The 14129-nt window shown below is 37.4% G+C and overlaps 2 protein-coding genes across 3 annotated transcripts in view; both read left to right on the top strand.

Annotated features, from left to right (window-relative positions):
* The window catches only part of tent4b (terminal nucleotidyltransferase 4B), a 29034-nt gene extending 25770 nt beyond the window's left edge, over positions 1-3264 (top strand). Inside the window, 1 exon segment of the mRNA XM_058782334.1 lies at positions 45-3264. Coding sequence (XP_058638317.1) covers positions 45-185 — 141 coding nt within the window. The 3' untranslated portion in view covers positions 186-3264.
* A 254-nt stretch (positions 3265-3518) lies between these two features.
* Positions 3519-14129, top strand: part of adcy7 (adenylate cyclase 7) — a 59038-nt gene continuing 48427 nt past the window's right edge. Inside the window, exon 1 of one of the 2 annotated variants that reach the window (XM_058782331.1) lies at positions 3519-3691. The gene's annotated coding sequence lies outside the window, so the exon portion shown is untranslated. The remainder of the gene's footprint in view (positions 3692-14129) is intronic. The other variant, XM_058782333.1, reaches the window with a different exon arrangement.

Below are 14129 nucleotides of genomic sequence, written 5' to 3' on the forward strand. Positions count from 1 at the left end.
AAATCATCTTTTGTTTTGTTTTTTGTTGTTGTTTTTTTATTCAGAGCCGACAGCTTGCTAACAAAAGTGCTCAAGGGCCACACAACAACCCCAACAAGATCCAGCAAAACAGCAAGTCCCAAAAAAACAACATGAAGAAGAGGAAACCTCAGCGTGAGGTAGCGCATGAGGACTTTTGTAGATAGGGGGAGCTGTTCTTGCAGACTCGCGCCTGCTCTTAAAATCTCTGACCACAGAAGGGTGCTGCTGGTATCATTTATCTCTCCTGTCCCACTGTTTAAGGGATGTGTGTGACTTTGTAGCTGGAAAAGAAAAAGAAAAAAAAAAAAGAATAATTAAAGTGGGGCGTAGGCCATGGGATTGAAATCATGTGGGAGAGTTTAGGCCTGATCTCCACTGGCTTCTGCACAGCTTCTGCTCACTGCCCTTATGGGAGCTGCACTGCTCTACTGGAGATGGGAGGACCAGAGAATGTAGGGGAGAGAATTCAACTTGAGCAATACCTGAAGCCCTGGACTTTTGCCTCACTGAGGACAACTGAAATAAAAAAAGGACTCTAATTACAAAAAAGGTTATATTGAAAGTGCAAAGATTTTTAAATGTCTAAAAAAAAATTGAAAATGTAATTAGTACAAGAGAAATTATGCATGGTTTTTTTTTTTTTTTTTTGAAGAGTGGTTCTTTTGTCATGTACGCAGATTATACAGATATTTGTACAAGAAAAAAAAAATGATACAAAAAGAAAAAAAAACAAAAAACACAAAATACCCCAAAAATATTATCCAACATGAAAATGGTTTCATAATACTTTTATAGTATTGTTCGATTTTTGCCATGCTATAGATGTACACACATTAACCAGAAAACAGCTCTTCACAGCTATGTACGGGTTTGGGTTCAATTGCCAACACTTATCATCAGCCTCTTCTGCTGTTCTTGTGATGATGTGGTCGGGCAGTGTGAGAGAGATGTTAGTAGTTGACTGCACATCCGAAAACACACATAACTCAGTGCACACTGTATGAATGTGTATGTGTGAGCAGTCTGTCAGCAAGAGGAGTGAAGTGTGTAGATCTGGAAATTTGAAGAACACTACAGCTGTGGTTTTCAGTCTGCTTCTCGGAATGATCTGCCCATCACAAAATAATTTGTATTTGTTAATGTATTTATTTTTATCAAAGACAGTGGATTTCTATATGCTGACCGCAGAGGCCAGACATGTTTTGTGTTCTGTCTTATGGCTGAGTGGCAAAACATGATTGTTGCTTGTCATGTAGTGTGGTATATATTTTTTCTGAATGTCAAATACCCTTTTTCCGATAACAATTGAGTGACCAAGTTTATTTCTGAAAGTACATTTTAACAGAGATATAAGAAAAAAAAATGGTTTAAACATTTTAATTTGTGGCTGGTCTACTTAAAAAGAGATGAGGTGAATTATTTTGTGTGAGTTTTATTTTTTGTTGATTTTATTCTTTTTTTGTTTTTTTCTTTCTCCATTCCACTGGATCTTGATGTATTGTAAGAATGCCTGTTCTCTCTAAATTAATATTATTGCAATTCTTCAGATAAACAGTAGGTGGTGGTGTAACATAAGGTTATTTCATACACTGTAATTCCCCTGTGACTTTTTGTTTTAAGATTTGCCTAACAGTTTTCACAGATCTCTGTAAGTTTAAGAGATGATGGCTTTTGATGAGGTAATATTAGTTACTCCACCTGTGTTGAGTGTATATGATGCTAAAATGGAGTATCAATGCCAGTAGTATGTCTTAAAACCAGATGGATGCCACTGAAATAGAGTTGAGAGAAATGCAGAGATAGAAGAATTGGAGGATCATTAGTGCCACAGCCAGTGCTCCAGACAGGTTTACTTCACATGTATCCATGATCATCCATGCAATAAAAATTACAGCACAACTATCAAACAATCAAGCTGGTACATTTACTAATTATAAAATTTCTGTTCAACACATCTTTTCTTTCTTTGTTTTGAAAAGTTGATAAACATTTTGTACTTTCCTAATGTTAAGTGTACTAAACGTTGTTTGGACAATTTCTGATATTGTTTAATGTCTTGACATAGGGCATTTAACTTAACCCTAGTGACTGAGCCAAGCAAATGAATGATGTTCTATAGTCAGCTGGTGCAGCAGAACAAAACTTAATGAAAACCATAATTAAACCTGATATTATTTTCTCTCTCCAAGTCCCAGTGACACTTTGTGAAAGACTAAATGTATCAATTTCAACAATAATACTAATCATTTTTAATACTAATAATTTTTACTACTAATACATTTTTTTTTTGCTTAACTTCATAGTTCTGTTTTGGTTGAGGAAATGTTTAAAAATTTGCTATAGGGTAGCAAATTTACTTGACGCACAAACTTATTTTCCAATCGAAAATACTTTTACCTTGCATTCAGAGGAATTTTGAAAAATATTTTGTTAGTTGCAGCTGCATTCTGCACGCTACAGAACACCCGATGTGTCATTTTGCAAGTGCACCAGGTTTTAACATGACACTGAAAGAGTTAATAATCTTAAATCTGTTAAAATCCCACCTGTGACTGTTCTCTCTTGACTGTGGGAGACATAATTTTTCCAGGTGGGACTCTTTACCCTAGACAGACTCAGACATTTATCTGATCCTCATCTCTATTGTCTTTGGCATGCCAATATAATACTTTGCTATTTATATGATCTGTGATTTATTTGTATATATATGAAGATAATATGGCAGTGATTTGGGAACAGTAATTGCTGCTTGAGCAGTCCTATCACACTTTCCAAAATCAGTCAACGAAATAATCCAAAAAAGAGTTACTGTTTAATTATACATTTTTGTATATTTGCTACTTGTAGTGCCTGTCTGTGAAGTGTAGGCTATTGCAGCTGCTTCACTGATATGCACAAAGCACAGGACTACAGCTTTCACAATGTTTCTATTGACTTCTCAATAGTCATGTCTATGTCAAAAACTGGTAATCCCAAAACTAAGCAAATATTGAATATGCATAAACAATTATATATTTTATTATTTTTTATATAATATTTCATGGTTGATCTTTATTTGGAAAAAAAAAATGTTTTAAGTCATTGTTTTGAGGCTGTGTCACTATTATTAGCTCTTATAGGCTACTATTAAGACATCAATGTTTTGTATATTTTTGTGAAAATGAAAAGGGAATAAAGCTCAATTTTGGACTCAATCATAAGGAAGATCTGTATTCTAAAATAATAAAATGCACTTTAAAATCAGCAATGTAGCTGTGTTATATGTACAATCTACATGCATTTTTTCTTGCAGACGCCTTCCCATGCTTTTAACGCAAAAAAAAACAAAAAACCGGGGAGTGTTTACATTCATTAACAAAAATGGACACTTACATTGTGTGGACACAAATCTATTTTTAAAATAGAACTTTGTTACAGAATGCGCTGAAGGCACGCGCTGTTTCACACACAGCGCATCCCTTCAGTGTTTTTGCTGCACGCGGGGAGGCGCGCGCAGAGCAGACGAGATCCGCACGGTAGTTTCCGTTTGTGATCGAGCCGCTTGAGCTCGAGTCTCTGCGAGAGAAACAGTTAGTCAAGATTTTACACAGTCAAACACGGAACTGGGGGCCAAAATCAAATCTATCTTACCGCTGTGGGTTTCGCCAGCAAAGAACAGTTTAGCAGCCAGGTGAGTGAAGTTTCTCACTTCAGCGGATTTAATACCTGTAGAGTTCAGTTACCTGGACTCTCGAGGGAAACTGAGCGAACAGAGATGTTCTTTGTTTTTCGTTTTATTTTGTAATATAAAGTAAGTTAAGTAAGTACATCTTCGGTTTTTTCCTGTTGTCTCGGTTCATCTACAGGGCTCCGTCGTGTCTGTAGCGCATCAGTTGGGCTCGGAGAAAAAGAGCAAACATTCCTGGCTGAAAATCTGTATCATTCTTGTATTATTGATACATGAGGAAAGAATGTGGTCCGGTGACGGTCTTATAGAAAGAGTTGAAAAAATGTTTGTCTCGTTTGTTTGAAGAATCAAATATAGCTCAAAACATCTTCATTAGCCCTGTTCTGCGAAACTGGGGATACATATATGGTAGCATTACTGTCATTTGGGTCCATCATTTTTCATGGTGTACAGTTAGCCTGATAATGATTTATTTCAAATACAATCAGTACAACTGACGCAGCAATCTTCAGGCTATGTCTCCTAGATGTGGAAGTTACTGTGTTTCTTCTTGATATAAATGGTCTCTGTACAGGAAATGAGTATGTCAGAGTGTATGAATCTAAGTGCACTGGAGGCTTATCGTATGCAGTGAAGTCTGAGCAAACAAAACCACTGGGCTTACCATCTGAAAGTGAACAGAGGAGAGGGACTGGGTAAAACAGGTGCCCTAAAGGCAATCAATTCAACTCATATGGATTAACCAAAAAGTAGAGTAGAATTCAGTGGAGCATTTTACTAGTACTTCTAGAATGATGTAGAGACTGCAGAGCTGAGTGAGACGCTTATTGGAGCAACGTCTGGATTTGTGACTTTTGCTTTTGTGTAAACACTATCAGGCATGGTCTCTTTACCGTTACTGCCGTGCCTTTCACATGGTGATGTTAAATGCAAAGTTACCCTCTCTTCCAAGAAATGCCTACTAGTTTCAAAGGTTTGACTGATGTCTGCTGGACAATGGGGTGCTTTGTTTTGTAATGTTGTTGATTTCAAGAGTATAGTATAGAGTATGTAGGAAGAAGGATATGGAAATATCAGGAAATTCTAAAACTTGTTTTAGAAAAGAATTATGAATTTAAATATTTGTGGTCATGATCTGCTCTTAGATATAGAAAGTAGGGGTGCGCCGATCAGATATTCAGTATCATCGGGGTATCGGTCAGACGAGACCTATCCAAATCCGATATTGTGCGTGTACTATTGTTAAGCCCCACAAAAGCCACAAACGCATTATAAAACACCATAAAGTTTTCGTGCACTATATTTCAAGTGTTCTGAAGCCGTTACATAGTTTAATGTGAGGTAGAGATGAATATTTAAGTCAAATTCATGTAAACTCTTCCCTCCGCTGCGGCTGTCTGTCATCCTCCATTCAGCAATCAAACTGCGTGTCGCATTCGCTTATGAGTCAAGAAGATAAAACTGTCTGCGAGATTATAAAATATTCCTAATATTATACTTGATCTGTAAATAAAGATAAATGGTTTTGCATAAAATTACTTTATCTTGCAGGACTTTATCTTTGTGCTGTTTTCAAAATCGCGTTGGTGTCTGTTAGATCACAACACTGGACTAGAGAGCTCTATGTTCTTAACGAGCACAGTAACTGAAATTTAAAACTGTTAAAAGAAAAGGTTCAATAAACTATCGCGCAGATTTAATACACTACACATTAATATCTCTTCACTTTGTGCTTTGAACCTCTAATTTTAGATTTTATAAAATTGTGCACTCATGAGAGTAACTTTCACTGACCTAGTTTATAATAATATTTTTGTCAGATTATAATTATATATGCATTCATTTGTTGTTTTCCTTTACAATAATGTTGTCTATATTTGGGTCAATGATGTGACGCTTAAATTTTCTGTCCGACTGCATTTTTTCAGTTAAAAATGGGTTTGAATGCATAAAAAGATGCCATATATATGAAGGACCTCTCCCATGTTTGAACTCACTTTAACTTTTTAAAAAACATTAGTTATTTGAAAATTTTCTGTTATTCAAAGTGTCAAAATATCATGTGGTGCGACTGTCCGGCCATAACTTTTTTTTGTAAACATCTTTGAAATTACCCTAAATTTTAATTTTAATTTTAAGTTTAATTTTCTACACTATTTGGCATGATTTCCAAAGTGTTTTGTAATCCTGTATAAAACGGCAAAGCATTTGTATTTATATTTCCATCATAATATACAAACAAACTTTGTCCGATGATTCCCATTTTATGAAATATCAAGAAACTGCCATTTTGGGACTTTTATGTTGAAATCCATTCAAAGATATGACTTTACATCATATACCAATTTGCCAAGGACCCATGGATGCATCAAGCAGGTTTGTAAGTCTCTTTCAAATTTGGAAAAAAATTGCCTTTTTAACGGCTGTTATGTAGTTACCACATGTGGATATCATGTGGCATGACCTCAAAAAAAAAAAGAAACAAACAAAAAAAAAACCCAATGAATATTAAGTTATTTCTGCAAGTATTTATTTTCATTATAAATTTCATAGTGACCTTTTGTGGGAAGCTAGCTTGTTTTGTTTAGGTGACCAATTCAGTGCTTGCAAATTTTGATTAAATTTGAAAATATGGGGTGTGACCAAATATCATGTGGTGCGACCACTGCAGAGAGTTTTGCATTGTAGATATATGTCCCAGATTGGCAGTTTTTGTACTTTAATATTCAATTGATGTTTTATATACATAAAATACTTTATTGTAGTATAATTTGGAATAGATTTTTATGCAATTTGGGTCATTTCAGACGGTTTATGTTTAATTTTTGTACAATATGAGAAAAAATGCAAAAAAACAAACAAATTCAGAGCATGTAATTTTAGTTTGGTAATTATGCATTTATTAGTATTATTTTACCAGATTACACTGCTAAGCAAAGTAAAATAAACGCCCAGCATAGGCAGCATGTTAATTCTGACCTTGCAGTCTAGCACAAACTCCAAATGTCATTTCTACTGTAAGAAAGATGTTCATGTTGTCATCTCAGAACCTGAGCCAGCAACCTCCCCCTACTCTAAATTGACCCTTTGCAAAGACCCGCCCCCTTAGTTACTGTTGCTACATCAGACAAACCATGGCACTTTTATGCCATGCATCATGTTCTCACGCAGTGAAAAATACAACATGGAGCAAAGAGGATACTGACAATGTACCAACATACAAGACAGAGCTTACAAAAGTACAAGTTACCAAAAGTACAAGTTACTTTTGGTATGAAACAAAGTCTCAGTGTTAAAATTTTGTCATTTTTCAAAGAAATTCAAACAACAAATACTGTTTTGTGGCTCTTTAACGTGTCATGACAGATCGCTGTAGCGCCTCAGTTCAAGCACCACATGAACTGATCAACTCTTCATCTTTACTAGTTATAGCATGAAATAAACATGAATGAACATCAGAAGGTATCTTGTTTCAACGGTGAAAAGATGTCAATACACACCATTTTTCAAGTTTAAATCCACCGACGTTAATCTACTCTCCTTTGTGGTTTGTTTTTTGGACAAACATGATGGATTCGGCGTTATAATATGTCAGATCGCTTGTTAATCAAAATCCCAGCGAAGGGTCAATTGAGCAGCCAATATTGGGAAAAGTACAGAAATAACTGGGGCTAAAGAAATGCCTGCAGTTAATGCCACTTGCTGTTTGTCACGGTTACCAGCTCTGTCACCTAATCCAGACTAGAGGCTGACATTTTTTCGGGAATCCCACAGGTCACGGAAATCCCGCGGGAAACAAAATCGCTACGAATCACGTGATTGGGACGGGACAGGAAAAAATGTCATCGGGAGTGGGCGGGACCGGGAATAGTAATGATACCCAACTTTATATACAAATATACCTTTTATATAAATAAACTATAAACTGTATATTTTAATCCTGAACTCAGTTCTAGTTGTCCTGTCTCGCTCTCCTCCTGTTTGCTTTGGTGTGGCTGGTTAAGTGAATGACGCAGTCCGTGACGGACAGATCGTTAATGGCTGGTCTATGTGGTAATACACGCTATTATTCATCGACCTCAAATATGGCTTTTCATCTGAAAGATGTATGTAGTAGCAACTTTACATGGCCGCTCAATATGATGTTAACCTAGAGAAATGTGCGCTATTGAAGTGTTTGTGTGGAGAGTGGAAGCTGAATAGCGCGCTCGCTGCAGGAAAGGCGCCGGTGTGCTCACTTGCTCTTAAAATCTCCATAATTTTTGGTCATACGGATAAAAGTAGCCTAATACATCTTTCGAATCTGTAAAGACTTGTTTATTTGTGTACACTCGGAATAACAACGAGACGTTGCGCTTTAAAGCAAACAGGGTGCACACTCTTTGAAAAATATATCTATAGAGAGTGAAATGTCTACTTTCAAATTAAAAAACAAAATTCAAATAGAAAACGTGTGTTAGCATGGATGATTTACATAAAATTTAATGTGTGCAATGTAGCCTACACTGTGCATAAACTGGCTTTCAGTTCAGTATAATAACAAAAAACTACATTTTGGGTTTTTATTCAACTAAGGTGGGCACGCTGTGATCTGTACTATATTTTTACTGTAATTGACAGATTTCGGACAAAAAAAAAACGGGAGTGGGAGGGAATGGGAGTAATTCTTCTGAAATTTACTTACCATCTCTCTGGTCTGTGTACCCCTGACAGAAGAGTAGACCTTAACCGACAACAGCAGTATGAGCTCCATTTTTGGTCCAGCCACACTAATTCTCTCCATAACTCAAGATGGCCACTCTATCAAGCTCTATGTTGAGGAGTTCCTCCAGCTTGCCAACCAGGTACCTTGGAATGACGAGACATTAAAGTCAGTGGTCTGGATGATCCACTCTTCCTCCAAGTACCAGCAGTGACAAACCCCGGAACCCTGGCCCAATATATTGATCATGTGCTATTGCTAGATGGTTCAACCTTCACAGTGGGTGAGGTCAACGATGATGCCAGCGTAACTCAGTTGCTGATGCTCCAACCCCCTTCAGTTCTCCTAGTACCGTCAGTTTGTTTTTCTGAGCCCATTCCAGTCCCAAAGTCGATCCCAGTGAGTCCAATTCCAGAGTCCCATTCTGAAATGGCCGCCACACTTGTGCCCCTGGGAGTGCTGGTGGAATATGAGGGGATGTCTTGGAACCCAGAAGTGACTCCAGTCCCCAAATTCAACCCAGACTTTGCTCATGTCCCCGAACTCTGTCCAGAGTTGACTTCTACTCCCAAGAACGGTGCAATAAAGGCTCCAGAATGCTCTCCAGAGCTCAGCCAGGAGCCCACTCAAGTCAAAGAGCTCAACAGGGAGCCCACTCAAGTCACAGAGCTTAACGTGGAGCCCAGCCCTCTTATGTCTCCTTCGCCTCCGCTGATCCCGTCCAGCCCTCCTACGTCTCCTACGCCTCTCCTGGTCCTGGGGCATGTGCCATGGCCTCCCAAGTCCCCTGATCCACCATGGCTCAATGGACTACTTAATCCGCCATGATCTCCCTAGTCCCGTGATCCGCCATGGCTTCCTAGACTGCCAGATGCGCCCTGGAGGTCTCCCTTGTGTCCCTGTCCTGCACCAGCCTCCAGGGTGCCCCCCTTCCCCGGTGAAACTGTTGTGGTGTGAGACACCAGCTCTGTCACCTAATCCGGATTGCATTTCCCATCACCCCTCTTGCTGTGCACCTGCTCATTGTCACCAATCATCCAGTCACAAGCACCAGCTGTCTCATTCCACCTGCACTGGTTAAAATGACTCACCACACACACATGCGCATTGTCTAGTCTCATCTAAGACCTTCCAAAGATTCGCCTTGGATTGTTACTCACCTGAAGTTTACTCGCCTGTTGTTTGTTTGCACTCCCTCATCTCCGATCTCCAGCAGCCAGTTCCTTGTCTTCGTCATCAGCTCTGTGTCTCCGTCTCCAAGTGTCATGCAGTCTTCATATAAGAAAGGAAAGGGAAGTGTTTACCTCTTCGAGTCCTGTAAAAGTGTGTGTGGCTCCTCACCTGCCTGATCTTCCTCCTGCTCCGTCTGTGTTTTTAAAAATTTTTTTTATCTGATTACCCATGGCCATATCCATGCTGTTGTGTTCAATAAAACCTGCTTGAAATTTACTTACCATCTCTCTGGTCTGTGTACCCTTGACACTGCTCTTTTCACACGTTTCTTTAGATTTTCAATGATATAATGTCTTTGTGTCATTTGGAGCGACCACTCATTATGTGGTGCGACTGCAACCAATAAAAGCAATAACTGTATTAAATTTAAAAAAATCTAATTTCTGTGGTTGAAATATGAATCACTGCTACAGTATGCTTAAGTAAATGGTATTATCAGTTTTATGCAATTTACAGGAAAAATAAGTCTGTTTACTACTTTTAAGAAGGCAACTCTGAAATTATAGAATAAAAATAAGAGATCTCAGAAACTCAAACAAAAAAACAAAAATTTTAATAGTTTCTAAACACTTTAGTTACTGAGAACATTTAAAAATGTAAAGCATGTTAAGGGATTAATTTTCATATAAATCATTGTCGCACCACATGACATTTAAGGCTACAGCCAATTCATCTTGGTGAAAAAACACTAAAATCACTTAATTTTACATTTTAATATAAATTTGTGTACATTCTTAATGTTTGAACCATTACAATGGATATTTTTTTACATTTTAAAATTGGCCTGTCGAAAATCCTTGTATGTCAATGACCCATTTAGTAGATGTAGTAGATCAAGTCATGATCAGGTCAACACACATTGAGGTATACAAATTCAACATTGATTTAAAAAAAAAAACTGCCCAGGTATCGGATCGATATCAGTATAGGCAAATACTCAGAATGTTTGGTATCGGATCGGGATCGGTTCTGAAAAAGTGGTATCGAGCCAAAAGAATTCCAGCTGTCGATTTGGTTGCTATGATGTGGAATATCCACGGCAGTATTACTAGTATCTCATTTTGAAGAATATTACTGAATATAAAAATGCAGTAACCAGCAATATTAACTTCTCTATTGTTGTTTAGTTGTTGTTCAAGTAGGATGATTGGTCGGTGTGGTTTGTCCCGCCCCTCCTCCATTGATTGGACGGCTGGGTAAAAAGTGACAGTGACAAGCGCTGCGTTCTACCAAAAGCTAAGCCGTTTTCTACCCAGAGCTAAACAGTTTATCAACTCTTAGCTTTAAAAAAAAATAAAATAAAAAAAAATAAAAAACAGAGCAAAACGAACGAGCAGTGCATCAAAATTCAGTGTCGATTCAGTGTCGTCAGTTTGCTAAAAAGAACACAGAAAGTTTTACGCACCATTTACACGTTGTAAGGAGCAGGTGTACATTTCTTTCGTGCCAACTAACATTTTGATAATACGAACATTTTCATGAATCCGAAATTTTACGTCAGAACAGCTATACGAAAGATTTACATAAAAATTTGTTCTGCTCGTGTTTCATAAATGAGGCCCATTCAGTGTAAGTTCATATCAACTCTAAGAAAGGTTATTTCCGTGGCCACAGAAAATACTTTCCTATTAATGCATTAGAGAGCATGTAGCTAGGGTCAAAATCGTAAAGAGACATTAATTTGCAAGGCAGAACCAGAAACTTGTGTAATTTGTGCACACAACTTTTATTAACTAAATGCTAACACACATATCTAATCTAAACAAACAAACGAATAAACACTCAACATGTACATACAAAAGGGGAGCTAAAGTGGACGAATGAAGACAATAGAGAAACCAGAGACTGCAGTTATGGAAAAATGAGACAGAACCACCTGAGTTAAAAACCATCAGTGCCGTTTTACAACGGGGTCTACCGCTTATACTAAACCTCTGTTTCGTTTAGTTAATGTACGATACTTGCATTGCCTTGGTCGTTGAACAAGTGTCCGGATGCAGTCTCGGATGAACGTTCTGATGGTTTGTAGGTTTGGTGGTGTTGGATTTCTTCAACTTCTTCCGGGTTTGAAGGGTTATGAACTCCGAAAGATGTTATTCTGGCTCGGTGGTGATTGGGAGTTTCTTCCCAGGTAGAAAGTGAAAAAGAGCTAAGAAAGAGATCTGCTGCGATCCGAGGGTTTTTTAGTTGAATGTAAATTAAAGGTCGCAAGGCCTGGCGCAAAAACTTTGGCTCACATCCTCCTCATCCTCTTAGGATCTAAAAGAACCGCAGACTGCTGGCGGGTCATTGAGAGCTTTGTCTTACTTTTGGAGAGAAAGTTTACGACTCTTTGTCTCTGAACATGATAATTTGCATATGTAATTTGCCTGGGTTTAATGCAAAAACTACTAAAGATTCTTAGGACACTAATATGTTGCATAGGTATCAACATGTAGTATTCACTCTAGATCAGATCATCCGAAAACTAATTGATAGATACTAAACATGGCATAGGTAAGGTTACATGAAAGAGTGGTTCAATCATAAGCATACATAAAACAGGATACAATACACAAAACCATAAAGGAGGTAGTAATCATACACAAAGACATGGGGATATGCATGATAGGAAAGTCATAGAAAAATTTGTCTATGAATTAATGAAAGAAGTCATTTCCTATAACAGTATGTGTCGGTTTTAGAGAGAATTGAGTAGGGAGGAAGATTCTCTCTACATACTTCTAGGTCGTAAAGTTTATCTGATCTGGCTGAGGTGTCTTGACCAGGAGATTGTTCACAGACATATAGGCACCGAGTCTGGCGTTGGGTCTGTGATTGTTTGTTAATCTATTGAATAATTGATTTGTTAAATCTAATGAACTGTGAAATGTGAAATGAAATGTGTCCGATTGGTCCAAATGCTACACACATCTGATCTTACCTTAACAGTCATTGTGGTACAGAGTCTGGCTGCCATAGTCAGCACTGTACAGATGAACTCTTCCACTCATAAAAGTTCATGGTCGATGAAAGGGTTTAGGCAACAGGACGTGATTCTGAAAGTTTGCTATGACAAAAATCTTTGATCTTTGGTTTCGTGAACAGTCAGCTACTTGAACAGAACATCAATGTTGTCAACCGCTTACTAATGTTTAAAAATAATATTTTTTACATTGGAACAAGTCAAAATTGTTTATTTCTTTGGTCCTTTTGGTTGTTAATCCCTATTGACAAAATTAAAGTACTTTTTTTTTTAAACTAAAATTGCAAAGTCGCAATTGTTTCATACTATGTATTGTTCTGTCAGCTCTTCTAATGTCTGTTGAATGGAGTTTTTGAGCTTCTTGAAAGCAGCCTCATAATTTTGCAAGAAATATGCTAGGAAGTGCTAAATTAGCTGCTTAATGTCACCTTATATGGACTAATGGAACATAATTGTCCTGCTGGATTGCAGACTGGAGTGTGCTATCATTTTGAGAGTGAGTGATCTATAAAAATCTTTGAGAGTGAGATATATAGGTTTCAGTTTGACGAGATGCCTGATGCAGCTGTCACTTCTGAGAAATGCCCATTATGAGCCTTAAAATGTTAATCTGTCTTTATCTCTCTTTACCTCTTATATAGCACAATATGAGTTTAGACACATTTTTCTACAATGCAATGTTTTAGTATGATTTATTTGTGGGATTTTGTTACTTGTGTTTTTGTTAGTATTCGACATTGTAGCCTATTTAAAGAGAGAGTTCACCCTAAAATGAAAAGTCTGTCATTTATTACTCACCCTCTTGTTGTTCCAAACCCTCAAGTCTTCCGTTCATCTTCGGAACACAAATTATATAGATGTTTTTGATGAAATTTGAGAGCTTTCTGACCCAGAATAGACAGCAATGGAAACACCACTTTCAAGGCCCAGAAAGGTAGTAAGGACATTGTTAAAATAGTAACTTCTAGTGTCAGTCCTCGACGTGCATTCACGGAAGTACCACAATGCATGCATTGCCCCTGTAAACAAATAAACTAAACTAAACTAAATGTACAGTACACATACTGTATGTAGCATATGCACAATGCTAGTAGATTCACCACCCAAAGGATTGTTGTGTTGTATTTTCTGCTGGAGTTGTTTGTTCTGGGCATCTGTGCAGTGTTGAACAGAGAGTTTATTGAGTTCATTGAGAGCAGTGTCAGATTCTGTCTGAACGTGGAAAGCAAGTGAGAGGCAGACAGCGCTACTTACAGACATGAGGTTAATTATAACCTCACATCAAACATGCTAATGCATTATGGTCAGACTATTGGTAATGTTTACATGCATGAGTTAAAATGTATGTGTAAGCATTAGTGCAATATTCTATTTGGACTTTACAATGTCTTAAAATGTTGCCATTCAATTTCATTGATTATTAAATTATAATTTTTGTAATTTGCCTCTTTGATCTAAAATAAGATTTTACTTTTTTTTACTGTAAAATGACTCGGTGCTTGCTAGCTGCCTAGGCATTTCCTAGGTATTGTCTAATAGCA

The sequence above is a fragment of the Onychostoma macrolepis genome, chromosome 07, assembly GCF_012432095.1.
Source record: "Onychostoma macrolepis isolate SWU-2019 chromosome 07, ASM1243209v1, whole genome shotgun sequence".
In the NCBI taxonomy this organism is placed as follows: domain Eukaryota; kingdom Metazoa; phylum Chordata; class Actinopteri; order Cypriniformes; family Cyprinidae; genus Onychostoma; species Onychostoma macrolepis.